At 52.1% G+C, this 25,951-nt stretch overlaps 1 protein-coding gene across 3 annotated transcripts in view; it reads left to right on the top strand.

Annotated features, from left to right (window-relative positions):
- Positions 1–2,233: 2,233 nt before the first annotated feature.
- RGS10 (regulator of G protein signaling 10) overlaps positions 2,234–25,951 on the top strand; it is a gene marked incomplete at its 5' end in the record, with an annotated part of 39,391 nt that continues 15,673 nt past the window's right edge. The window contains 3 exons of one of the 3 annotated variants that reach the window (XM_080823643.1): positions 2,234–2,411; positions 14,057–14,175; positions 15,364–15,450. In XM_080823643.1, the coding sequence (XP_080679769.1) occupies positions 2,363–2,411; positions 14,057–14,175; positions 15,364–15,450 (255 nt within the window). Of the gene's footprint in view, positions 2,412–9,316; positions 9,371–14,055; positions 14,176–15,363; positions 15,451–25,951 lie in introns of those variants that run through there. The other 2 variants (XM_080823644.1, XM_080823645.1) reach the window with 2 other exon arrangements.

A 25,951-nucleotide genomic window follows, 5' to 3' on the forward strand; every position in this document is an offset into this window, starting at 1 on the left:
AAATCACAGGCAGAACTTAATCGTGTGTGTGTATGTGTGTGTGTGTGTGTGTGTGTTCGTTCTTTTGGCAAACTTTAGGAACTGTGAAACTCTGTATTTGTGTATTTGGTCTTTTACACAGTGTCTGTTGAAAACTGGCTTTTGGATCTTTAGACACTTAGATATTTAAAGCAACTTTACTGAGACAGTCTCTTAACGTTCCAAAGCAGAGATTTTAAACTGTGTACATTAAACCTTGACCCTGGTCTTTATTTTTGAACTCACTATCTAATATGCTAACAGGACAGCGAGAGTGGCTTGAAGCTGCACTATTTTCCCCTTATTTTAGAGAGGCCTGGCTGCCTTCTTAGCTCTGGAGGCATTCATGGGTATGTCTTAGGCCACGACAGGGCATTTCAGGACACTGTGGGGCTGGACCTGGCAACTGGCATATTTAGCTATGCCTGATGCTTCCCCACTGTGCCAGTCTCCTCGTTTCCGGTGTTAGGATTACCTGTAATTTGGTCTCCAGAGCGGTTTTCTGGGGAGATGTGCTGCACAGACACCCTTGGTTGGCATTGCTTTGAGAAAGTAGCGATCTCATTTGGATCCAGGACTCGGCCTGAGTTTCCGAGTCCTGCTCCCACGACGGGGGAAGATGCTGCCTGTGGTTCCAATATGTCACAAGGGTGTGGAAGCAGGTGGGGAGCCCACCCCCAGAGTAGGCCAAGGACAGGAGGAGGTGTTTTTAAAAGAGTTTTTCCGCTGGCTTCGGAGCTTGTTCCCAGTCCCCATAGTGACCGTCCTGCCGCGCAGCTCAAAACCCCGGTGCTCTTCACTATCTTCAAGAGCCAGGAAAACCTCTCCTGTCGGGAGGGGAGAGTGCAGGCTCTGAAATACTGGGAGAAAAGTGGGTTTCAGAGGGCAAGGGTAGGGGCAGCAATGAGAAGCAACCATGGAAGGCCCGAGATGGGGTGGAATTGGGACTGAGCGGGTGGGTAGAACAAGGGAGGAAAAATGAGCAGAACGGGCAGCTCAGAATAGAAGATATAAAAGAAAGTGCCAGCTAGTGAAAACACAGCAAAAGGAGGGTGGCAGGGCCCGACGACTGGGGAGCGGTTTAGAAAAATAGCAATTAGCACAGCTAAAAATAAAGACCAATTTGGAGACAAAGCCGGATACACAAGGAGAAAAATAAGACTCGCCAGAAAGACAATTCTTCGCAAACCGAAAGCTCAAGAAAATGAGGCTAATGACACCCCTTTGGGGGCTGGTTTGCTCAGAAATGAGACAATAGATAGAGGGGGGCGCCGCGGGCCGAGCAGGTGACTGGTGGCGGGAGAGGAGAAATCGAGCCCGGAGCGCAAAGTGGACCTGAGTGACTCCAAGAGTTGAGCTAAAGGCCCTGCCGGAAGCTGCACCACGTGTCCCCAAAGTTAGAGAAGTGTCCCCAACCAGTCGCTGTGAGGGACAGAGGCATCTCTCGGCGGTGGAACCCAAAGGGTTCCCGCAGAACTGCACCGAAGCCCGCCCCTGGAGCCTCCAGGCCTTGGGGAGAAGGCGCCCAAGTTCGCCCACGCAGCGCAGCTCGCTCCCCGCGGCCGGGACCCTGGCTACGCCCCACCAGCTTTCGCCGCCATGGGAGGGCCGGGCAGCCACCGAGTCGCGGGGCGGGCAGGCCGGGGCCCGCGGGGATCCTGGATCCCGGGGGCGAGGAGGCGAAGGCTATGGGCCTCACCCGGGGTTTGCAGAACCTCGAGGCCTCGGCTTCCGAGTCCGTGTAGCGGGAGGGGACCCCCGCCTGCCGCCTCGCGAAGGCGCACGGAGCCACCGAGAGCGCTGCGCCCGCGGCGCCGTGCCCGTTTCTCGCGGCTGCAGGAAGAGGGCGGGAGCCCGGGATGGTCGGAGAGTGGCGAGGCGGGCGAGGCGGGCGAGGCGGGCGAGGCGGGCGAGGCGGGCGAGGCGGGCGAGGCGGGCGAGGCGGGCGGGGCGGGGCCCGGGGCGGCTGCTTCGGCGAGCTCCGCTGGGCGGCGGGGCCCCCGGGCGCGCGGGTGCCCGGGCAGGGCTCCTAAGCCACAGGCAGCAGCGCGCGCTCCTTCCAGGCCAGTGCACGCCATCCCGGGCGGGGGGCCAGGCCTCCGCGTTTGGTCACTCCCGGCCGCTCTGGGCCACCCAGGCCCCCGAGGCTGGAGTGATGGGCCCCTGCCGGGGCGGGCGGGTAGGGCGCACCGAGCGCGCCACGCGGCGCCTGGCGGTGGGGAGGGCGGGGGCGGGCGCGCCGGGGCGGTGCTGAGCGGGCTCCTCCTCCTCGGCCTCCTCCTCCTCTCCGTCCTCCTGCTCAGCCGCCCGGCTGCTCCTCCTTCCTCCCCGGGCCACCGCGGCGATGTTCAACCGCGCCGTGAGCCGGCTCAGCAGGAAGCGGCCGCCGTCAGGTAAGCGGCTCCCCGGCACGCGGGCTGGGGATCGGGGCATCCGGAGGAGCCGCCTCGGCCGACGCTGCCCGCCCAGGGTCCCGGGCATCCTTCCCTCCCTCCTGTGTTCGGGCGCGGCTCGGCGATGCCACCCGACGAGGGTCCCCGCCGACCGCGCCAGTGCTCGTTGCTCCGTCCAGCGCCCTGCGGTCGCAGCGGCGGTGGGAGCGCAGAGCCCCGAGCGGCGCTGCGGGGAGGAAGTTTGGACAAAAGGAAGAACAACAGCAGTTTTCTTTTTAGTGATGGTCTGGGAGAAGAAAGGAGATCCCATGCACCCCCAAACTTTGGAGGGAGTATGGGCTCTAGATCGGAAAGCAGAGAGTCGCACGGGCCCCTTCCCTTGGGGAGTTCTCCGTCTCTCTCCGCTGCGGGCGTTGGTGCGAATGATGCCCGCGAGGCGCCCGGAGGTGGCAGGGCTGGACCCCGAGCATCGGACTGGCAGCGGGGCCCGGGCTGCCCGGCGCCTTCAGTTCTGCGCTGCGGGGCCGAAATGTGGGGCCGCCGAGGAGGGTGAACACCAGGGTGGAGAGAAGGCACTTCTGTAGTTCGCGCCAGGGGAGCGCTGACATTACCGTGGACTTGCCCTGGCTGCCACAATGGACCAGGCTGAGCCACAGTTTGCAGCGATTTGATAGGACAGAGAACCCACGGTGAAAATGAGACCGTGCCTTTGATGCCAACCACCTTACCCTTTTCGTTCACAGTTACGGCTATGCTCCTTTGAGCTCTTAATGTGGGCGCAGGTCTCTGTTCACCCAGTTCTGCGTTCTCTCTCCACCCTTAGGGGCGCCCTTGTGAAACAGGTACTGTTAAGGCTACTTTCCAGAAGAGGGAACCGAAGCTAGGAGCTGTTAGGTAACCAGTAAGGGGGGGTTGGAGAACCTTTGAAACCCAGGTTGGCCTGACTGTGGAGTTCAGAGGCTTTTCTGCTACCTCCCACTCTGACGGTGGCTGCTTCTTAGTGCTAAGAGTCTGAACATGTTGGTGGGTCCTGTTTTCACAGAATATCCTATTTTATGAGAGACAGTGCACTTAAGAGGAGGGCCTGGGTGGGCGGGTGAACCAGACCGGCTGGGACCAAATCCCACCTCCACTGTTGTAAAAACTTTGTGTTTGTGCAAAAGAAGATCTGCAGAATGGGAATAAAACAGCTATCCCTCTTTGAGCCCTTGAATGGAGATGGTTTCCTGTCCATTACCTTATGCAAATCATTGCATTTAATATTCAGGACACCCTTAGTAAAGTAGGACTTCACAGGGTTATTGTAAAGAGTTTGTATTGGTGTCAGTGGGCTTGTACTTCTTTCTGAGTTGTCTGTGGGTCCAAGGATTCCTTTGGGGGTGTTCCTTTTAGCTGTTCCCTGTTGGTGCCTCTTCACAAGCCTGTGGGGCAGTAGTCAGAGCCTGGACTCGAGCTCAGCACCTGGTTCCCACCTTGACTCTATCATTCAGTGACCTTGAGCAAGTTACGTGACCTCTGAGCCAACTGCTGAATTATTGGGAAATTTGAGAACTGGGTGCCAAATCACAGATAGCTTGAAATTGGCTGTTGGTGGATACTTTTACCATGGAAATGGGGAAAGACTGCAGATCAAGCTTTTTTATCTAGGAGAGCTGGTTTCCTGGCACATCTCTGCATCTGTTTTCCCATCTGTAAAGTGGGTTTCATAGAGTCTTGGGATTAAACACACAACATATGAGGCCTCTAGTGCAATGCCTGGCACGTAATACGTGAGGAATAATGGTTAGTTTCCCCCCTTTCATGTTATAAACAGAGCTGTTCTGAACACCTCTGCCTGGTTATTCATTGCTTCGCATCATTTGGGAGCATCCCTGGTTTGGGGGTGTTATATGGTTGAAGGTTGTACCCCAGAAAGATTGGGGCAATTTAGAGACACTAGTGGAGTGTAGCTCTTTTGGGGCCATCACTTTTCAGCCTTACAACATGAGATTAGGTGACAGATAGAAAGATTAGTAGCTAAGCATCATGGATTGGCATTGGGTGCCTGGCCGCTGAGAGCCCAAACAGCAATGGATCTTTAGGGTTTAAAGTGTACCCCACTGATGGGAAAGGGCAAATGAGGCTCTGCCCTTTGGGCATCACCATCCAGCAGTGCGAAAAGAAGGAGTCAAGTGAGAAAGGGAATGTGGGCCCCGAGGCAGAGGTACTGGGAAGCTTGCCAGGTGATCCATGGGACCCTGTACTGCATTTTTACTTGGTAACTTAGAATTATTTTCCTTAAACTGGCTCTCCAAATTGTATAAGTTTCCAGCCCCACAAGTGCTGGATCCAGCCCTGCAGTCTCCTGATACAGACCCAGCTTCAGTCCTGGCTCCCAGAACCTTCTATTGTATAGGCTTTTCCTGCTTTTCAGCAAAAACTTACCGGAGACCATGTCTTCAAGCTCAGAGTTTGGCATTCCTAACCCCTAATTCCAAGGTTCAAAGTGGAATTGCCTTATTTTCCTTAAGGGGATTTCTCAAAGTATGTTCTTGAACCCACTGGGGATGCAAAGGCCGTGGATAAAATGCAGCTTTCCGGGCCACACCCTGGACACACTGATTCCATCTTGGGGACCCGAAGGTGGGGGGAGAATAAGCTGCATTTTCAACAAATGCCTTAGTTGATTCTTGTGCCACTGAAGTCTGTCCACCCCCTCGTCCCCCACAAGGACTCACACCGTCGGTGGTCGTTGTGATGCTGCTTACCTGGAAAGCAAAGCCGAAGCCACAGCCTTCCCTCTGCGAGCAGCGACCGGTGGAGGGAATCCCCACCCTACCAGGCAGGCTTGGCTCTCCCCCCGGGGGCCGGTTGTACACTAGCCCATTAAACCCTTGGGACCAGTTTTGGATTTATTGCTGGGCTTAAGTTTTTATTTAAAGATGACAGTCAACATAGCAACTTAATGTCTTTGTTTTAACAACCCCGCAGCCGGCAGTCTTGGCCTCTGGGAAAACTTTCCCTGCAGAACATCATGGGCCCTGCTGGCCTGTGGCTTCAGGGAGAGCAGTTTGGGGACAGGGAGGCCGGGCTGGGCCAAGGGGTGCTTTTTTAGACTGGTATGGTTAGCCTACAAGCCGGCTGCATCTGGGATGTCAGCTCCGAATGCCACCAGCTCCGAATGCCACCAAGGGCAGCCTGTAGACCAGCGGCAGTCAGGTCCGACTGCAGCTCAGCCTTTTTCATTGGCTTTGCACGTGACCGATGTCTCCTTCTTGCACTGTTAGAAATTTGGGGAATCCCGGCAGGTGCCAGGCGGGCCATTTCCTGGGGCTTCCTGGGTAGACCGAGGCACACATCCTGCTGTGCTTGAGTAATCCACTTGGCCCTGGGGCGCTGGGCTTAGAAAGTTGCTCTTTAAATTGTACTAAATTTACTCTCACTGGTTGTCTTCTGCTTCCCCCAGATAGCTCTCCTCTGGAGCAACCCCAAGAGGGGTGGTGGGGGCCGAGGGGCCCCGGGGCAGGCGACAGCAGCAGCAGCTACCCGATAAGAGCCATCAGGAGGCGTCCCCTGCGGGGGGAACAGCCCCTTGCAGACTTCCGGGGACTCATTTCCCTTCTAAGCCGGTTCCCATCCCTCCGGAGCTTTGCAGGGTGCCTGTGGGTCAGCTGTGCTGTTCCCTGTGGAACAGGGAACTCTGGGACCCCTCCTCGGGCCTGCCTTCTGCCCCAGGCCCACTGCCGCTGCTCTCACTCTGCCCGTGGGGGGCTGTGCGTTCCCGCTTCTGCCCCTTTGCTTCCCAGGGGTGTCCTCTGTCCTGAGTCTTCTTCCAAAGCTGGGTCTCCCTCTGCCCCAGCAGGGCCTCTCTCCCCAGACTCCTGCCTCCCTCCCTCTCTGCCCCCGAAATGCAGGCTCTTTTGTCTCTCCGTGGACAGCCACAGAGGCCAAGGGGCAAGGTCTTGTCTGGAGCCACCACCCATTTCAGAAGGGACAGACCAGAGAACTCAAATTTCTGACCCAAGCCCAGAGCTACCTGCGGGAGTTCACACAGTGTCCATTTAGTCATCTTGTTAAAATATATTTAGAGTTAAAATATATATATATGAATATGGAGCTGACAGCTTTTCTCTTTCTTCTTCTCCTGCCTCCTTCTTCCCTTCCTCCCCTTTCTTCCTTTCTCTCGTCAGGACATTAAAAACAATGCCATCATCAACCATCTTTATCATTCCATAAATGAAAGGGCATTTGAATACCCAAGAGAGTAAAGACAGAATTTCTTGTAAGGACATGTCCTGACCCACGGAATCTTCTAGAGGTTGTTGTGTCCAGGGAGAGGCACTGGGTGACTGAGGGACAGAGCTGACAGGAAGTCGTGCTCCCCTGTGCTCCCACTGTCTCTTGAATTTTGTACCATGTAAATAAATATCATGATCTCTTTCCTAAAAACAACCCAGGGCCGCCTCGACCATATCAAGACAGCTTACGTGGTAAATATTTCTTTATCCTTATTTTCATTTTTTTTTCTTAGATTTTATTTATTTGACAGAGATCACAAGTAGGCAGAGAGGCAGGCAGAGAGAGAGGTGAGGGGGAAGCAGGCTCCCTGCTGAGCAGAGAGCCCAACGCAGGGCTCGATCCCAGGACCCTGGGATCATGACCTGAGCCAAAGGCAGAGGCTTTAACCCACTGAGCCACCCAGGCGCCCCCTTGTTTTCATTTCTTCATGAACTGGTGAAAAAAGCTTCATGCCATCCTGTGGCATTGTGGGCAGACAGCCATCTGGGAACTCCTGGTCTCGTCTTCTCAATTAATTTTAAGTTCCGTGAGAAAAAGGGCCTCGCCTTTCACTTGCTGCGTCTGTCACTGTCCTCGCCTTTGTAGGCTCTGCAGCCCGAGGACTTAGGGCTGAGCCCCACCTCATCCGCTTCTTTGCTATCTCCTTGGAGCACCTTACTTAACCTCACCGTGCCTCAGTTTCCACCTCTGTAAAATGGGCCCCTGATGAGCCCAACCTCAGAGGGTCGCTGTGACGTGGAGACCAGATCTATAGCAAGCGCTCAGTCCGGAGCTATTTTTACAGCTGTCCTGCTCGCTGTCTCGCCCCCAATCTATCAGAAAACATCCATCAACGCAAACGTGAACATGAGCGCCAGGCACGGCGGACCCCCGGGGGGACACAGCTCCTCCTCAAGAAACGCACAGCCTCTCAGACGCTGGAGGGAGAACGTCACTTACTCGCCCAGCCGTGGGGGCCCCGGGGGGAGTGAGGACACATTTGTGTGTGAGTGTCAGGCCCCCAGGGGGGGCGGCACAGGGCTTCTGGAAAGTGAGGGAAATGAGGACAGGGTCTTCGTTTTCACCCCCAGAGTAGGGCTCCTGGGTAATTTTTATTTTTTCTGGGCCTTTGCCTAGAAAGTAGAGATCTAGGGAGGCTACAAATAACAGTCTGGCGTTCTGATTTCCTTCCCTCTGGTAGAAACTGGAAGCCAGTGGCCATCTGTTGTTTAGTCCACTCAAAAGAGGATGTGGAGTCTTGTTTTTCCTCCAGACCCAAGGGTGCTCAGGAGCCCCACAGCCCCCGGCCTGTCTCCCACGAAACGTCTCTGAGAAGGCAGTGGGTTTCCGGGCTTCGTGAGACTCCTCAGGTGGACCCCAGAGCATGGAACGTAAGGAGTGGCCCCCACCCCCCTTTGGCAGATGTCCTCAGCTTAAAGGTGCACTGGCGCCCCGGGAGGCACCGCCCCAGCCCTCGGCTTTCTCTGAGGTCTCTGGCTTCTTAGAGAAAAACGCCACGAAGCCTTTTCTGAGTCCAGCCAACCCTCTGCAGCCTGCTCGCCTTCTCTGGTCTTTGATGCTTGCTATTATGATGATTATTTTAAAAAACTTTTCCAATTTTTATTATTACACTCTGCTCATTGCCCTTCACGCAAACCTCCCCACCAAGGGAACTGCGTGCTCGAAGGGTGGTCATTCTCCAACCTTAGATGCTGGAGCCAGTAAACACTTAACTAACGTTTACATAGAGTGTTTCCGTGACCCACTTTCTCCAGAACCCTACATAGATCTCCAGTTGTAACCAACCGATTCTCTGCTTCTAAGTTTGGATGACTTTTTAAAAAAAAAAAATGTAATATGTTTGATGCAGAATCGTTGATACGAGGTTTTAAAGATTTTATTTATTTGTGAGAGAGAGAATGAGGGGAAGGGCTGAGGCGGAGGGAGAGGGAAACAACCTCAAGCAGATTCTGTGCTGAGTGCGGAGCCCGACGCGGGGCTCGATCTCACAACCCCGAGATCGTGACTTGAACTGATACCAAGAGTCGGACGCTTAACTGACTGAGCCAGCCAGGCGCCCCTGATGTGAGGTTTTACATAAGGTTCTTGGGGTGTGCACTTTTCCTTGAATGTTTACGGGAGAATCGGGGTGTGTGTGTGTGTGTGTGTGTATGTGTGTCGCACCAGACTGCTTTAGAATTGGGAATGAACACTTCTGCCTCTTCCTGGGCTTGAATATTTCCTGTGTTTTCTTTAATAATGCTAGAAGTTTTGGGGACACTTAGGATAGGCTCTTTGATGATGTACCCTGATTCTGCTTTGAGGAAGGTGGGTGTTGAGATTTTACTAGGACCTTATTTGACTTGGGAAAATTGTCTATGCAGGATCATTAACCTAGACCTTCCTGCAGACTAATGGCAGGAATCCACACTGTAAGCCTTCAGCTCCGATGAGTGTTACAGATGTCTTTTGAGTATGGATTTCCAAGGAATTAATGTCTGGAGAAAGTCTCTGGTAGATATGACATCATAGCATCTATAAATAATGCATTACGAAATATGCTGCAAGCCACCAGCCTCAGCCATCTGTATCTGTGAAATAATGGCTTTTGCTGAAGTCAGAAACCACACAGAACAGCATAAATGTAAATGGAAAGCGTATGTACATTGTGTTTGCATGCTAGATGGTTCTGGCCAGGTCTTGTGTGGGTTTTCGTCTGTGCTGAATTCCCTCTTGGTTTTCTCAGTCTTTTCCCGCGGTGCAGTTGTCTTCCTCTTCAAGGCCGTTATGTTCTGGCCTTTGTGAGTGTGGAGATCAGCTGTTATTAAAAACAAAAATGGCAGTAGAACCTTATGATAAAGTGCAAGGGCTCTGGAGCTGTGCTCGGAGTGTGGTCTCCGCTCTCCTAGCTGGGCGACCCTTACAAGTTAATGTGCCTCGTCTGTGCTTCCCCATCGGAAGTGGGGATATTAAGCACACCACAGGCTCACTGTGAGGTGTGAATGATCGAACCCACAGAAAAAGCTTGAAGCAGTCCCCAGTACACTACAAACAATGTGTCAGTGTCCCCTGTTGTTATTAGCTAATGATAGATTGCTCTGAGCATAAATCTATTGGAATACAAGTATTGTGAGGGCACCTGGGTGGCTCAGTGGGTTAAGCATCTGCCTTCAGCTCAGGTCATGATCCCAGGGTCCTGGGATCGAGCCCTGCATTGGGCTCCCTGCTCAGTGGGGAGCCTGTTTCTCCCTCTCCTCCCTGCTCGACTCTCTCTTGCTATCTCTGTCTCTCTTTTTCAAATAAATATATAAATAATATCTCTTTTAAAAAAAAGAAAAATCAGTATTGTGCCTACAAAAATCTGATCTAAAATGTTTTAAAGACCTCAGAAGGTAAAAAAAAAATTTTTCATTGCAAAAATATTTTATAGGTAAACTAAGACAAGATAAACAGAGATGGACAAAATTGAAACAAATGTCATCAGCGATAGCTCCTTACTAGCTTGAGGGATCTTAAAGCTGCTAGAAAAGTATGTTTGACTTTTTTTCCACCTGTGCATTCCAAGCTTAACTTCTTGTGTAATCCGTCTAAAATGGCAACTTCTGTCAACAAACAAGCAAAGAATATTATTTTACCTTTATGGCTCCAGGTGCCAGGAGTTGGGAAGCTGGGGGACTCTTGGCTTTGCTTTATTCTTAAGTTCAGAAGTAAACCTTCTTTCTATAGAGGAAGGTTATTCCTTTTTCTTACAATTGCTGGACTAACTGTAACATTTCAGTGAACTTGTCTTAGGAGCCTTTACTTACATGCATTGGGAAGTAGGGAAAGTCTCCTGAGGTAATAGAAATGGCCCGAGTTGAGGGATGATCTCTAGGGCAGTGCCAGATGGCGGGGGATTGGGGGGGCGCGCTGCTCATTCTCACTGGTGGTCAGGAGCATGACTTGGAAAAGAGATGCACCGTTAAATGAGTGGAGTTTGCAAATGCGGTTCTATTTAGAGCTATCTATCTATACTGATACCAATCAAGAAAGATTAAGGAAAAAAGGCATAGCCAAAAGCTCTTATTGAAATTGAAAGGCAGTCAGGAAGTCTTGGAAAAATTCAAACCAATACTCCTGGGAAAGGCAAAAACACACATCAGACAGAGTGCGGGTAGATTCCCACAGTAAGGATGGTGGGGGCAGAAGGTGGGCAAAAAGGCAAGAAGGAATTTGTCTTATCCAGGGCACCAGAGCCAGACTCCAGGGGCCATGGCTATGGAGAGTAGCTGCATCTTGGTGGACTTCCTGAGCCAGCCCTGGAAATTGAGCCGTTACGTAACGGTGTCGGGGTCAATGCAATTCATGACTTTCGATAGCAGGGAGATGGTAGCCCAGTCAAGAACCAAGAAAAAGGGCCATTTATTTGCCAGGTCCTGTGTTCAGACGTGGGGTTCTGCGGAGGTGGCCCTGGGGAGAAAACAGTCACCTTCACACTGAAGTCCCAGTACTGGTTCCATTGAGCTGTTCTTTAGTTGGGTCACCTTGGGTAGGTCATTTTACCCTCTGAACCTCTATTTCTCAGTCTATAAAATGTGGGGACTAGACCAGACTAGTGCGTATTGAGTTATAAGAGTTTTCGATCAAGTGAAAGTTGGCACAGAAATTTAATATGCAAAGTAATTTGAGTATAAATTAAGCGTTGGGGGAGGTGGCAGTTATCAAATGGTGGGGCCAGAAAGCTTATCTCCTATTTAACCAAAGGAGCGCTCTTTTGGATTTTTAAATGGGAATCCACTGAGTGTATTTATTTGCAAGATAGTGTGGCAGCAAACACTAAGGTGTGGTCTGGTTTGTTGTTGAAAAGAATGTCAGGAGCTTTAAAACCCTTTCAGACCAAGGTTGGAAACTTATGGGCAGAGTAGGTGTTGTGTGATAGCAGGAGAAATTTCTGGCTGCCTAAGACTGCTCCCGGGAGCAGCCCACTTGTGTCTCCGCGTGTATTTAGTTCAGAGACGATCTCCTAAGGGAGGGTAGCAAGTTGTGAGGCTGTACTCACGAGCAGGAATAAGTTGGTGAAATGCTTGGCCGAATGAACCCTCTTGCAGAACTTTCTTATAATGGTGATCTCTTGATTCGATTTGTACTTTGTCGGGAAGAAACCCAGTGTTTATTGTGTTTAGAGGCTTGCCGTTCTAGCATTTTCGAAGAAAGCAGGGGAACTAATGTAATATCCATGGACTGAAGATACACTTTAGAGAAGAATCAGGTCCATTTGTGCTGTGTTTGAGTGAGTTTGCTTCTCCGTGAAAGGAATAGATCTGTCTCGAAAATTCTCTCATGTGCTCTATCACCAGTGCGCATTGAAACACAGTCCCCACGCCCTGGCAGGGTTCTGGCTTCTGCTTTTCAGCCCCAGTCAGCCAGCGAATGTCTACAATCCAGGTGGTTCTCCCAGACGCTGGGGGACAGAGTCTCAACTGCTTGAGAAATTAACACATGGATTGGCCCAATAGAACAGGAAAGATCATGGCAGCTGAGTTACTGTTAAGGCCAATGTATCCGGATACAACTTTCTTCCAAAAACATTTAAAACTGTATGGCATCCTAGTGGTTTGCAGCAATTAATACTCAGGACTTTTTTTCATTTGTCCTTTTCAAAATGGTCTGCTTTGCTGGTTTTTTAAATTAAAAGCATATTTTCTCCTACATTCAAACTTCTCTTTATAGAAATAGGCATCTACGGGGTGCCTGGGTGGCTCAGTGGGTTAAAGCCTCTGCCTTCAGCTCGGGTCATGATCTCAGGATTCTGGTATCGAGCCCCACATCAGGCTCTCTGCTCAGTGGGGAGCCTGCTTCCCCCCCCTACCGCCTCCCCCCCCCCCCCCCCCGCCGCCGCCTGCCTCTCTGCCTACTGTGAGCTGTCAAATAAATAAATAAAATCTTTAAAAAAAAAAAAGGCATCTACTTTGAATGAAAAAAGGCAATGGAGAAAAGTATTAGCTATAAAAAGAGTTCACTTGATACATCATTATTTTAGGGAAGAGGAGAGAGGAACTAACATTTGTGAGGGTCCTCTGTGAACTTCTAGATGCCTGATGGGCTTCCCGTTTTAGTCTTTTGGATAACCAGCGAGACAGGAAGATTATCTTGCACGCAGAATTTTGCCCCTTACCACACATTGGTATTGGAATTGGCCGAACTGGGTTTGGAACCTGGGCCCATACGATGTTACATTCCATGGTTTTTTTTTCCCCTTGACTCCAGGAAGGGGCCAAATTCTGTAGAATGAGGCATGTTTGTGTTGTCACTTCCTCTCAGGCAAGTAGTCAAAGTGTGTTGGTTGGAGGTCCCCTGTCCCCTTTCCTATAGTCAAGAGACTTTTCTGCTCTTGAGGAAGAGAAGGCAGCAGGTGTGCACGTACAGAGAGTCATTCATCCAATCTATACACATAGTAACGGTGTGATGCTGAACCATATTGGAGACAAAGGAAAAATCAGTAATACCAATCCTGTTTTTATTCACAATTTTGGTATTTTGTTTGTTAAAGAATTCTTTTTTCTTTTTTAAAGATTTTATTTATGTATTTGATGGAGTGAGAGAGAGCATAACCAGGGGGAAAGGCAGAAGGAGAGGGAGAAGCAGGCTCCCCACTGAGCAGGGAGCCCAACCTGGGGCTCGATCCCAGGACCCCAGGATCATGACCTGAGCCGAAGGCAGATGCTTAACCAACTGAGCCACTCAGGCGCCCCATGTTATGGAATTTTTTTCATATCTTGATTTTTCAAAATCTTGCATGAAAATACCATTTATCTTGATGCCTGAGTCTTTTAGCAACCCCCCTAAAATCGTGCACCTGCAGCCAGCGTCTCCCTTTTCCCACCCTTGGCCCAACCCGAGTGCACACTTGTATTTATGTGCCGGGCAATGAACTACATGTGTTGCGGATACAACATAAAGATAACACAGAAGCTTTCGGACTAGCGCGTCAGTCACGCAAATCATCACAAGACAGCACAATAATTACCAGACTGTGCCCAAAGCGTAAGGGGAAGCAGCTGCCGTTGTGGCAGGGTTCTTGGGAGGAAGGCATGAGTGAGCCTTGAGGGCTGGCCAGAGGACACATGGGTGGGGGAAGGATGGATGGAAAGTGGTGGGAAAGGACAGGGCCCCCTTGTCATCGCTCTGAGCCTCAGTTTCCCTCACCTGTAAGATGGAGGAAATGGCAGTGCCTCCTTCCTCAGGTTATCATGGGAACTAGAATGGGTTCCCCGTGTTAAGTGCCTGCCATAAATTCTGGCACGTAACCTGTATTAGCCTCAATGGTGATGACAGTGACCATTACTTGCAGATATTTTTACGTGAAAGTATCTTTGGGCCAAATACACAGTCTGAACTTTGCTTTGCAGACATCCACGGCAGCGATGGGAGTCCCAGTAGCAGCCAGCAGAACCCCAAGAGCACAGCCAAATGGGCGGCCTCTCTGGAGAATCTGCTCGAAGACCCAGAAGGCGTGAAAAGATTTAGGGTTTGCCTTTTTCATTGTTGACTGGGATCGGTGCAGCCTGTGAAGAAGGGTAGACACGTGGGGGTGGGGGGGACACAGGCTGGTTTTTCCCTCTGTGTGTCCCAACCCGAGAATAAGGACTTCTCACTTGCTATGGCCAAGGGGGAGACTCTCTCCCAGATAGCCTGGGGCCAGAGCGGAGGGGCACGCACAGGCTGTTTCTGGTTTTTATGTAGTTGGATGGGAGGGGGGTGGTGGTGGGCAAAGAGGTGCTTTGCTCATTGGCGGAATCCCCAAAGCCTCTCCAGCTCTGTGACCCCGGGAGGGGGTGGTCTGGGTCTCTGATGTGAAGTTTCTCGGGGATTCTCGGGATTCATTATGAACCGGTAAGAAAGGAGGACAACAGCTGGAGAAGTGAAGTTGAACTCCAAGAGGAGGGCTGATGGATGGGGCGTGTCGGCGCTGCCTAGAAAGAACCCTCTGGCTAGCAGAAACCCCAGGGGTCGGTTAGAAGAACCACATGTGAATTTCGAGAGTGCCCTATATCCCACCGAGTCCCACCGCCTTCTGCCTTTAAGTTTTGGCTCGGGTCAATGCAAGCCCTGATGCTGTTGGTTTCTGTTGCAGCGCCGGGGGAGGGGTGGTGGGCTGGGCTCCTAATATTCCTGGACATCTGGCCTCTGGGGGCACCGTCTAGATCTCAGGGAGGACCCCATTCTGCACCCAGTGGGATGGCAGGCTGTGCTGCTCACCCCCACTGCTGCCCAAAGAAAACACACCTCCAGCTTAAAATAGTTTTCATCGTGGCATTTTTAGACATGCTTAATTTGTTTCTTTTCTTTTGTTTAAAAAAAATGGGGCTGATTTTAGAGGAATGTACTTTGTTTAAACACTGTCTGGAAGGAACTAATATATCTCCCACTTAAATTTACTCTTTGGTAATTTATTGTCATCTTAGACTTCTGAGTAAATTCTTGCTTCATTTTTAGTCTTCCTGACGATGTCCGAGTCAGTAAATTCAAATGTATATGAAATTCTAGCTTTAACATTACACATACGCTTTGTTTTTCAGGATGGAGTTTTCAAAGGGTGACAGAACCATATTCATTAGTCCCATTTTGCCAAACCGGCCCTTGAAGGAAATTACTTGTTACTTTCATTCCTTAAAGTAGAACACTGCTTGATATTTTCTCCTCTTTTTATCCATAGGAATTTTTAAAAAAGGAATTCAGTGAAGAAAATGTTTTATTTTGGCTAGCCTGCGAAGATTTTAAGAAAACACAGGATAAGAAGCAGGTATGTCTTCGAGTCTGTAATCAGTTCTTGGGTCCTTCGAGTTCTTGATCATTTTTTTCTCTCTCATTATGAAGTTACAGCTGCCTTTCCAACAGACTTTGAAATTGCCTCAAGAAATCTGAACCATGTTGGATTTGGGGGAGACTGAAGCTTCAGATTATGCGTTGATCAAATATTAATTTTTAAAAGTGTTAATTTTTTAAAAAGATTTTTTCTATCTATTTTTGAGAGAGAGAGAGTGGGGGGTGGGTAGCGAGCATACGAGCTGAGGGGAGGGGCAGAGGGAGAAGCAGACTCCCCGCTGAGTAGGGAGCCTGATGCGAGACTTGATCCCAGGACCCTGAGATCACGACCTGAGCCGAAGGCTGACGCTTAACTGACTGAGCCACCCAGACACCCCAAAGTGTGTTAATTTTTAAATGGAGCTGTTCCAATGGACAAATAGTTAAAGTAAAAATAACGATTTCTGTCATTTCAAGTTTATCATTGCACATGACTTTTTTTCTTCATGAATAAGTTATGAGGATGCTTCCCCAGAGTTTGACATGTTGGCGTTTTGTACGGATGTAGTAAAACGATAAACAGATGTGTGGCGATAAAAGCGCAGCTCGAATCAGATAGATTGTCAATTATTCAATGTATCTTACAAAACATCCTGTAGTTGGCAGGCGTCCCGCATAGAAAGTTTCTGACTGTTCTCCTGGGTAAATGTGTGCTCTTTGCAGGAGGTAGCCTTTAATTCTGATGTCAGCAGATTTTCTGTCCTTGAAGGTTGGGTGTAAGGGGGAGGTGAAGGAGATTATGAGGGAGAAGGCCTGTGGGTTGGGTGTGTTTATGAGGCCTGTGCTTGTGTATTTCTAAGAGGCTACCAGCTACATGCCCACAAGGGCCAGTGAAGCTTTTGGTGTGAGACTATAAGGAGTGGTGGGGACTGGGGCCATTGTGGCTAGCTGGCCCCGCCTCCAGGAGCTGTGGCTGATTCTCTAGCTGACTTTGGCAGTAAACACTTTGGGGCCTGTGGCCGTCTGGGCGTTCTGTGCTTTGAGTTCTGCCCACTTAGGTCTTCGCCTGCCCACCCTTGCCCCCCAGAACCCTAAGGGGCTGGCCTCTTCCTAAGGCATCTTCAGCCCAGTGCTGCCTGGTTATCCAGAGAAGCTGGATGTTTGGATTCTTAGGAAACCATTAGATTTTATAAATGTTGGAACTAATTTGTAGAAAACGTAAAACCTTGCCTGCCAAACAAAACATATCCATGGGCAGATGTCGCTCGTGGCCTGCCAGCTTTTGAGCCTCTGTCTCCAAACCTGGACTCTGCGAAGCCAGCGGCCATTACATGTTTGTGGACAACAGCTTGGAAAGTGTTCATCATGGATTTGTTCAGTCTTTTCCTGACTCAGACCCACTTCCCCCAAGATGGAGCGGGAGGCCTTCCTTCTACCGCCTCCCTCTCTGGGGGGCAAGGATGGATGCTAAGATAGATTCCTTTTAGCTCAAACTTCCTAGGTCAGCCTAGAAAGACTTCCCAGGGGGGACCCTTGGTATTTGATTCCTTCAGGCTCCTTCTCGTCCCTGGAGGACTTTGTTTGAGCCTCCTGGGCAGTGAATGGCCTCTAGGGGAAAGCGTGCGGGTGGGTCTGCCAGTCCTGGAAAGCTGGGATCCCGCCCTGTAGACGGGAGTGCTCATTGTTTTCCTTTGGCCCCAGCACTCAGGGCAGGGCTCAGGGGCCACTGTCTGGAAATGCTGGACTGTGCAATTTGATTTGTCCAGCTTCGGGCTAAAACCCTAGGTGAGAGCCAAGCAGGCAAGCAGATATCCGTTCTTCTGCTGTATTCTTTGTGTGTCAAGGGTGAGAGGGGCCTACAGGTCGGCCGTCTCTCCCTCCACCACTCCGCCACCACGGAAGCTGAGGCCCCCACAGCTGAGCTGGGACTTGGACCAGCATTCCGAGGTCACCTGGGCGCTCTCCCTTGCACACCAGGCTCACGTATTCTCGGGTTCAGCAGAGTCCCCCAGATCTCTGTGGAGGGCCTGCTCAGGGCCAGGCCTTGTAACGAGTGTGGAAGACACGCGGGGACAAGACAGATGAGCTTCTTTAAGGAACAGGCATCGAGAAGGGAAGCAGCTTGTTAAACAAGCTTTGGCAAGTGTGCTGAGCAGAGAAATGGGGGTTCCGTGGGAGCCCAGGCGGGGGTCGGAGGGGAAGCAGACACCTGAAGGGGAGTTTGGAAGTGGGGACAGCATGGGGAGAGGACGGCCTGGAGAGAAGAGCCAAAGGAAGGCTAGGTGGTGGGAGAGTGGCGCTTGAGGCGCAGGCCGGCTCCGCTGGGCTTGAGGCTGGGAGGGAGGTGAGGTCAGACCTGAGAACCTGAGAGTCCAGGTGAACACGGCAAGGCCACGGGGTTGGGTTATACTGGCCCATCCTCTTGCCAAAGACAGTGTTTCCAGAATCTGAGAACTCCTCGCTGTACCCCCACCCCTGACACCCAGCATATGACCCCGTGAAGGTTCGTGTCTTGAAGCCTAGAACGTGAAGTCACCCCCCAGCCGCCTGAGAAGACAGCAGTGCTGGGAAGGAAGCAAGCCTCCGTGGGGCCTGTGGGGCCCTGATCTCAGTCTGGGTTATCGCGCTGAGCCTCACGACCGCCCCCGTCCTTCCAGAGGTGTGGGCTGTGGTTTGGGAGAACATGCAGCAGCTTTGCCTACGCTGCCTGGCTTGGTGCCGTCGGGGCCAGAGCGCAGACCCAGGGCTCAGACTGCAGAGCCTGTGTGTTCTCTGGTGGGTCTGGCTATAGGGGAAGTAAAACCAGGAGTAAGCTCTAAAACACTAATTTTAAAAAGTGGAGGAAGACAGAGGCAGGAGGAGAAGTGAGTCCAACCTTGTTTCACAATAAGACCTGCCTCGTCTGGTCCGGCGGGGAGTCTGTGGAGGGTGGATCTCTACAGGAGGCAGTGGTGGGATCGGTGTGAACCTCATGTTGCCTCCATTACTTTATTTCTTATTTTTTTAAAAAAGATTTATTTGTTTTAGAGAGAGAGCACGAGTGAGGGGGGGCAGAGGGAGAAGGAGAGAGAGACTCTCAAGCAGACTCTGTGCTGATCGTGGAGCCTGATGTGGGGCCCCATCCTGCGACCGCGAGTTCACGACCAAGAGTCGGACACTTAACCGACTGAGCCACCCAGGTGCCCATTCGTTATTTCAAAGAGGCCCCGTGCTGGCTTGTTTTTTCATTCTTTTACTAGGATTATCCCCCTGGATCTCTCCAGAGTCCTTACCAACTTATCTGACCTCTTACGAGTAGATTTTCTTTATTTCCTTTCTGTACTGTCTTGTCTTCCCTCTACCACACAGGCTCTGTGGGTCTGAGATCTTGGTCTTCTCCCCACTGTATCCAAGTGCCTAGAGCAGCCTGATGTCATTTACTTCCTGTTCTCCCCACTCAGGTCAGCAGACACCTGAGGACCCACTGGGGTGGGTCCTGGCCCCCTCCCCTCCTGCCACGGCGGTGGCCCTAGGGACAGACATGTTTCTCAGAAGCTCCAAACAGTGGACCCACGCTGTGCCCCTGCTGCCTTCCCTGGCCCGTGCTTTGCCAAGGGAGGGAGAAGGTCTTGACAGGGATCTGGCTTTCAGCAAGTTGGGAAGGGTGATGCCCCACACCCCCGCCCTCCTTGGGGCTCCTGTGGTGGTTGTACCTTTCAGGGGGTTCATACCCAGCAGGCAGCTTTCAAAGCACTTCTCTCCATTCCCAATTTCTTTATGGCTTGAAATTTTTCTGTAAAGTGCCTTTCCCCCATGAATTAGCACGAAAGATGGATCTGTCTTCTCAAACCGAGTGGTGTTTATGAGTGATAAAGCCTCAGGACAAGCTCCAACAAGGTTTTGGGTATCCCTGATTCATTCATTCATTCAGCTGCATGGGCATACTGGGCTTGTTCACTCTGTGACAGTGTGGAGAGGGACACGGCAGTTTGTACAGATTTATAAAAACCAAGCCAGGAATGGGGGTGGGGCAGTGGTGGGGCAGTGAAGGTTTCTTTCTTTCTTCCTTCCTTTTTTTTTTTTTTTTTTTTAAGATTTTATTTATTTATTTATTTGACAGACAGAGATCACAAGTAGGCTGAGAGGCAGGCAGAGAGAGAGGAGGAAGCAGGCTCCCTGCTGAGCAGAGGGCCCGATGGGGGGCTCGATCCCAGGACGCTGGGGTCGTGACCCGAGCCGAAGGCAGAGACTTTAACCCACTGAGCCACCCACGCGCCCTTCCTTTCTTTCTTTCTTGAAGATTTATTTATTTGAGACAGAAAGGGAGAGAGCATGCGGGTGTCAGGGGGAGGGGCAGAGGGAGAGGATCTCGAGTACACTCTGAGCTGAGTGGGGAACCTGACATGGGGCTCCGTCCTGTGACCCTGAGATCATGACCAAGAGCCAGACGCGTAGCCACCTAAGCCACCCCGGTGCCCCACGGTGTGGCTTTCTAATAATCATACCTTCGAGAGGGACTTGCACTAGCATTTAAATAGAATGGTACCTTGCCTTCTTATAGTGTTTTAGAATTAACAGAGTTATGGGGGAGGGGTCTATGGTATTTATGATTTTTATTACATATTATTTAACACTACAACCTGATTCAGGATTTAAAGTGTTTGAGGTTCTTCTTTAAAGTACTAAAGGGCACACCTGGGTGGCTCAGTGGGTCAAGCCTCTGCCTTCAGCTCAGGTCAGGATCCCAGGGTCCTGGCCTGGGGCCCCCCATCAGGCTTCCTGCTCAGCGGGGAGTCTGCTACTCCCTCTGCTCCCACCCAACTTGTGCTCTCTCTCTCTCTCAAATTAATAAAATCTTTTTAAAAAAAGTACTAAAGCAGAGGTTTTCCTAAAAGGCTAAAACACCATCTTCTTTATTAAAAGAAAAAAGTATTCACACATCCCCAAGGGACCCGTGCTTCTTCGGGAGTAAGACGGGCTGGTTCCCTTCCCCCCCGCAGCACCCTCCAGGTTTCACTCGCCCCCTGGTTCGTGCTGCGCGTCTCGGCCTGGGTCCGGCTGCGTCCGGCTGGGTCCGGGCTGGCCCGCGTGGGGCTCCGCTGCCCCCGGCGGGGTCCCGACCCCGCACTGGCCGCCCCGCGCCCCCCGCCCGGTTGCTTAGCTCGCGGCGTCTAGATGTTATCTCCCGGCTTCCTCTCGCTGTAACTGCTCCGCACTCACCAACCTCCTTGTCACTGTTTTCTCACGAAGGAGCCTCCTTTCTCTCTTGTTTGCGGCCGAGCCAAAGAGGACGCCTCCGTGACGTTTTCTCTTCTTGGACCCTCTCGTGCTTTTCTTATTCTTCCAACCTCCAGCCGCCTCTGAAACGCCTCCCGACACGGTGTCGCGTGGGCTCAGGCCTCTCGGTTCGCCTGTGCCGCTGGGGCTCCCCCGGGGACCTCCCTGGGGCTCTCCGACCGCAGTTGCCACCGGGGCGTCCCCAGGCCTTCCTCGGCCACCACAGGCCTTCCCTCGGCCCCTCGCCTGCTTGGGGGACCCAGGACATCCTCCGTCCTGAGTCGCTCCCTGGTGCTGGGGCAGCGCGGCCAGGAATGGCCTCCTGAGGAAGACGACGTGGCCCGTGGACCTTTAAAGTTCTTGTTGAGTGAAAATGTTATTTTTTTCCCTACTCTCCTGCTTTACTGATTCTGTGATGGACCAGAATTGAATTCTAGGTTGACACTGCCTTAGATCCCTGAACGCGCTGCCCTGTTGTCTTCCATTTTTGTTAAGAATTAGTATTTTATATGTAAACTCTTTTGTTTCATTTGCTCTTTTTCCTCTGGAAGAGCGTACGCTCTTCTTTTCATCACAAATATTCTACAGCTGTAGAGGCAGAAGCCCTGGGGGGTTGGGGTTCATCCCCCACGTGGGCGTTTTGTGGAGCCTTTTCATCTGGAAATGTAGAGTTCTGGGCAATGTTAGGGTGTTAGCATTGTCATGACTTTTGGTCACTCCTTTCCGTCTGTTTTCTCTGGCCTCTTTCCCAGGGACGGCCCCCCTCCCCTGGACGGAGCGAGACCTTCACTTTTACCTTGTTTCCCTCTTACTTTTTTCGTCTCTGGCTTTTGGTTCCTACTTCTCTTTTGGAGATTTCAACTTTATTTCCACATCCTTCTGTGGAATTTTTTTTCTGCTTTTGTTTTCTCTGGACTGGGGCCCCGTCGTCTCCCTGTGGCGGCCGCAAGCCTGATATGCTCACAAACCACACGGACGTCCAGCGTGCGGGGCTGGGAGGATTTTGCGGGGGGTTGGGTCCGTGGTAGGGTTCCGCTTAACCATTTGCTGTCGCCTCCTTGCCCTCCTCGTGCCTCTGTTCGGTGGCTTCCCTGGGTCGGTTTCTTTAGTGGAGAAAACTCTAGTCCCCCATGGAGAAGGGAGGGGGATAACTGCTCTGGGTTGGGGGGGCATCGGGGCTCTGGGGGGTGGTCTCATGGCTTCTTTCTGCGGCCCTCCTCGTCCCTTCCATCTGGGGCACCTGACACCCCTGAGTTCCTGCTGTTTGCAGCCACTCCCGTTGGCACGCCTTCTGCACCCCTGCAGGTGCACCTTTGTTGTCTCTGCTCTTGGCAGAACCATCCGCCGTCCCTCCAACTGCTTTCCATTTCCGGAGCCAGTTCTCAGAACTATTCTTGCATCGTCTACTTGATATTTTCATTGCCTCCTTCTTTTTCTGAAGCTGATATGAATAAAGGTAGTGGCTCGATCCTTAACTTTCCTCCTGTGTCCTCTCCTGCAGTCCATCTCCGGCCGAGGGGCGGGAGTGGACAGGGACTGGCTGTGCAGGCATGTGCGGGAGGCCGGGTGAACCGGGCGCACAGATCTCGGTGACAGGTGCAGTGTGGGGTGAGACCGGTGTTGGGGACCGTGCCTCCCAGCTTCCTGGAGTAGAAACGGCACTGGCCAGGAGGGGCCACTTTGCTTTTTGGTGTTAAGTTGGAGGTGTCTGTGGGACATCCAAGCCCACATTTCTAGAAATCTCCATGGTTACTAGCTTGCGGGGAGAGGGTTGGGCCAAAATCTTGGGAGAGCCCGTGGTTAGGAAAGCATCCTTGCTAGGACAGAGGACTGGGAACCCCAGAATTCATGGGGGAACAGAGAGACAGGAACCTACAAAGGAGACAGATAGAAACAGGAAGGTGTTGGAGGATGCTGAGAGGGCAGGCAGGGGCCAGAGAGCAGACCAGAAGAAGGTCTGTGGGGCGGAGGCACCAGCACACGTCTGGGAGCTGCTGGGAGGCTGAGCTGGTCGGGGGGCAGGGGGGGTTGTGGAAGCCAGACTGAGGAGGCCAAGGAGGGGGCATGGAGACGATGGAGATGGAAAGTGCACACTTTTCCTTTGAGATGTGTCAGGAAGAAGTCAGGGGGAGGGGAGGTCATTAGCTATAAGGGCACGTGGAGTGGAAGGAGGTTTTCTTTTCCCCATGGAAAAAGCTTCAGCGCCCTTAATGGATGGGGGAGAGGAGCGAGGGCAGTCAAAACAACGTTCTCCCGAGCTCTGGAATGCTGATGCTTCTGTCGTCCTTCTCGGTCGATTGCTGGGTCTAGGGCCGATACTCAAGCGGATTTGCTTCTCCTCAACATGCATTTGCTGGGGGAGCCGCGTTTGAACGCTGACTTCTGCCTGAGTCTTGATAGGGCTGACGCATCACCAGGCGGGAAGGAAGGCCCCAGATTCAAGCAGCATCTGGGAGAAGCTCATCTGGGGGCAAACGCTCCCACAGACGGGCCTCAGGTTGATGCCAGGAGTCGTCACCTGGACCCGGGGGTGGGCATCCTTTTCCAGCACCTTCTGGTGGGGCAGGGTCGGACGCTGGGCCTGTCTGCTCTCCGCAGAGCAGGTGCCCTGCTGGAGGCTGGCAGGGCTGGGAAAGGGAAGCCATCCTTCCAGCTCACACCTGGAGCCGTAGCCCTGGGCCGCTCCCCCACTTTCTGTTCCCGTCCCGGCGGGAGCTAGAATAGGGTTAACAAAGCTATGGAAACTCTACCAAAATAACTCAAGAGACCCGGTTCTTCTTTTTTGTTAAGAGCTCTCGGCATGGGCACCAGGCCTTCCCGTGACTGGCTTGTGGTCTGCAGTCTAAGGGTTTCCCTTTTCAGTCACGCTTCCTATCCCAGCCCAGATAAGCTCTGGGGCTGAAGCCAGTCCCCTCTGTATTCAGCCAGGGGTGGGGGCAGCCATGGACCAGGCTGGCCCCAGACTGTGTGCCTCGGGGACCCCACAATCTTTCCAGACAGACTCAGGAGGGGTGGCTGGGGACCTCAGGGTGGGTGAGGCTCAGCACCCCAGAGGCTAGCATACCTTCAGGCCCCCAACCTGCTTCCTCTCCTCCTGCCCCGCCCCCCACCTCCAAGCCTCAAGCTACTCATTACACTTCTCCTTTGCAGAACCACCCAAGATAGCCTGGATTCATCTGGAAAACATGTGTGTCTGTGTGTGTGCGTCTGTGTGAATGTTCAAGGGGGAAGGGAGCCCCAGAGTGATTTCTGTTTCCAGAGCTCTGCATGGAGTTTGCTGATCAGACTAGCTGAAATTGTATTTTCATGAAGTATTGTTAAGACAGGAAGTGGCTTTCCAAAATCGCTCCTCGCGGACGGACGGGGTGGTGGGAGTGAGGTTCATGACTTCGTGGAGCGGTGGTGGGCCTTCGAAAGGCAGGAAGCTCCAGAGTGCTTGGATCTCTGCAGTGGCCTCTGCAACAACTTGTCCCATGGAGAAGCCCTGAGAGGCTCCTGTGTTGTTGAGTTGGACATCAATGAATGGTTCTTGGCAAGAGTTGATCCAGAAAGGACACTGTGGCCTGAGACGTTGACCCCCTACTGTCAAGACTTTCTTTCTCGGGAGTAGGACCGTCATGGCGTCTTTTATCAACCTGTCCCTGGAACCAAAATCAGTTAAACTCCCCTCCTGTCAGGGCTCCTTTGGAGTCTTCTGATGGTTTCTAGAAGTCTGAATGTTTTCAGAGCTTGGGCTTCCCTGAGCCGAGCTCAGCAGCCTGTGAGGGGTCCCAGGTGGGCTCTCTGAGGACAGTGGCACATTTCTGGGCCTCAGGAAGCCCCCCTGCCCCCGCCCCCAACCTGTCATGGCTCGGTGGCTGCAGGTCAGAAGCGTTTGTCTCCCGACTTGCTGTGGGGCGAAGTACTGGGTAACTCTGTGATGTTCAGAGAACCGACCCCCATCTTTGTCGCCAGTGAGGTGCCTCCTTTCTCTAGGAGAAAACAGAACCCTCTGGGGGTGCCCTGGGGGACCAGGCGGCCTTCCGCGGCCGCGGCAAGCAGGCGCACTGTTTTTAAGACAGGGCACTTACGCTAAGTGTTTCTGCTCCAGGTTTTTGCAGCAACCTGAGTGCACGTGGGCATATCTTTTCCAACTGTGCTTAGAAGCATTTTAAGGGCCTGTCTCCACTTAGGACTGATGCTTTCCAGCAGGACTGCACTTGGGACTCAGGGCAGCAGCAAGCCTTCTCCCCTTTGCTTAGACTCATATGCCGACACCAAAACATTCCCTGTCCTGGAATGTGGACGGACTGGACCCCTAGAGGGGGCGATGTATCTCACGGGTGTGGAACAGGGACGGGGTGGGGGTGGGTAGTCAAGGCTTTGGAGCCAAACAGCCGTTAGTCTCCTGCAGGCTCCTCGAATAAGCCACATCACCTCTCCTCTGTGTCCTCATCAGGGAAGTGGCGTCACCGGGAAATGGCCCTTTGCTGGATGCTCAGGGGATTAGGGAAATGGGGTCATGGCTGTAAAGGGCATAGTAGGTTCTTGAAGACTGGTTGGCGTACTGTGCATGGCTTAACTTGATTTTTTTATGTTTATTTCTATGTTTAATTTTAATTTTACTTTTTTAGAGGGGGGAGGGGCAGAGGGAGAGAGAATCTTAAGACTCCACACCCAAGGTAGAGCCCAACGCGGGTCTCTGCCTCCTGAGCCCGAGATCATGACCTGAGCTGAAATCGGGAGTCGGACACGTAACTGACCACACCACCCAGGCGCCCCAAACTTGACTTTTTAAAATTGCACTGTTACACTCCTAGCACAAATCTTACCACTTAACCATTTTTTTAGGGCTCTCATTTTTACCGTTTTAAATCATTTTAAAGTACACAGTTCAGCGGCATAAGGTACCTTCTCACAATCCAGGTCCAGAAATCTTTTACTGCCCTGCAGAGAAACCCCTCCCCCGCTTGCAGTCCCTCCTCCTTGCCCCTCCCCCAGCCCCGGGCCCCCCGCAGCTTTCTGTCTCTGTGGATCTGCCGCTTCTGGACATTTCATGGGAATAGAGCCATGCAGTGTGGGGCCTTTAGGGCCTGGCTTCTTTCTCCTTCATCTGGGGACTTCCTAGGATGGTCCTGAATGGCTCAGACTACCACCCACTCTGGGCCAGGATGCTTTCTGTCTTCACTTCCGAATGGATAGTGTCGAAGTTTCCTGATGGGACAAGTGGCTTCAGATGCGTGGCAGGGATGGGGGCAGGGGCT

This window comes from Martes martes, assembly GCF_963455335.1.
Source record: "Martes martes genome assembly, chromosome: 14".
Lineage (NCBI taxonomy): Eukaryota > Metazoa > Chordata > Mammalia > Carnivora > Mustelidae > Martes > Martes martes.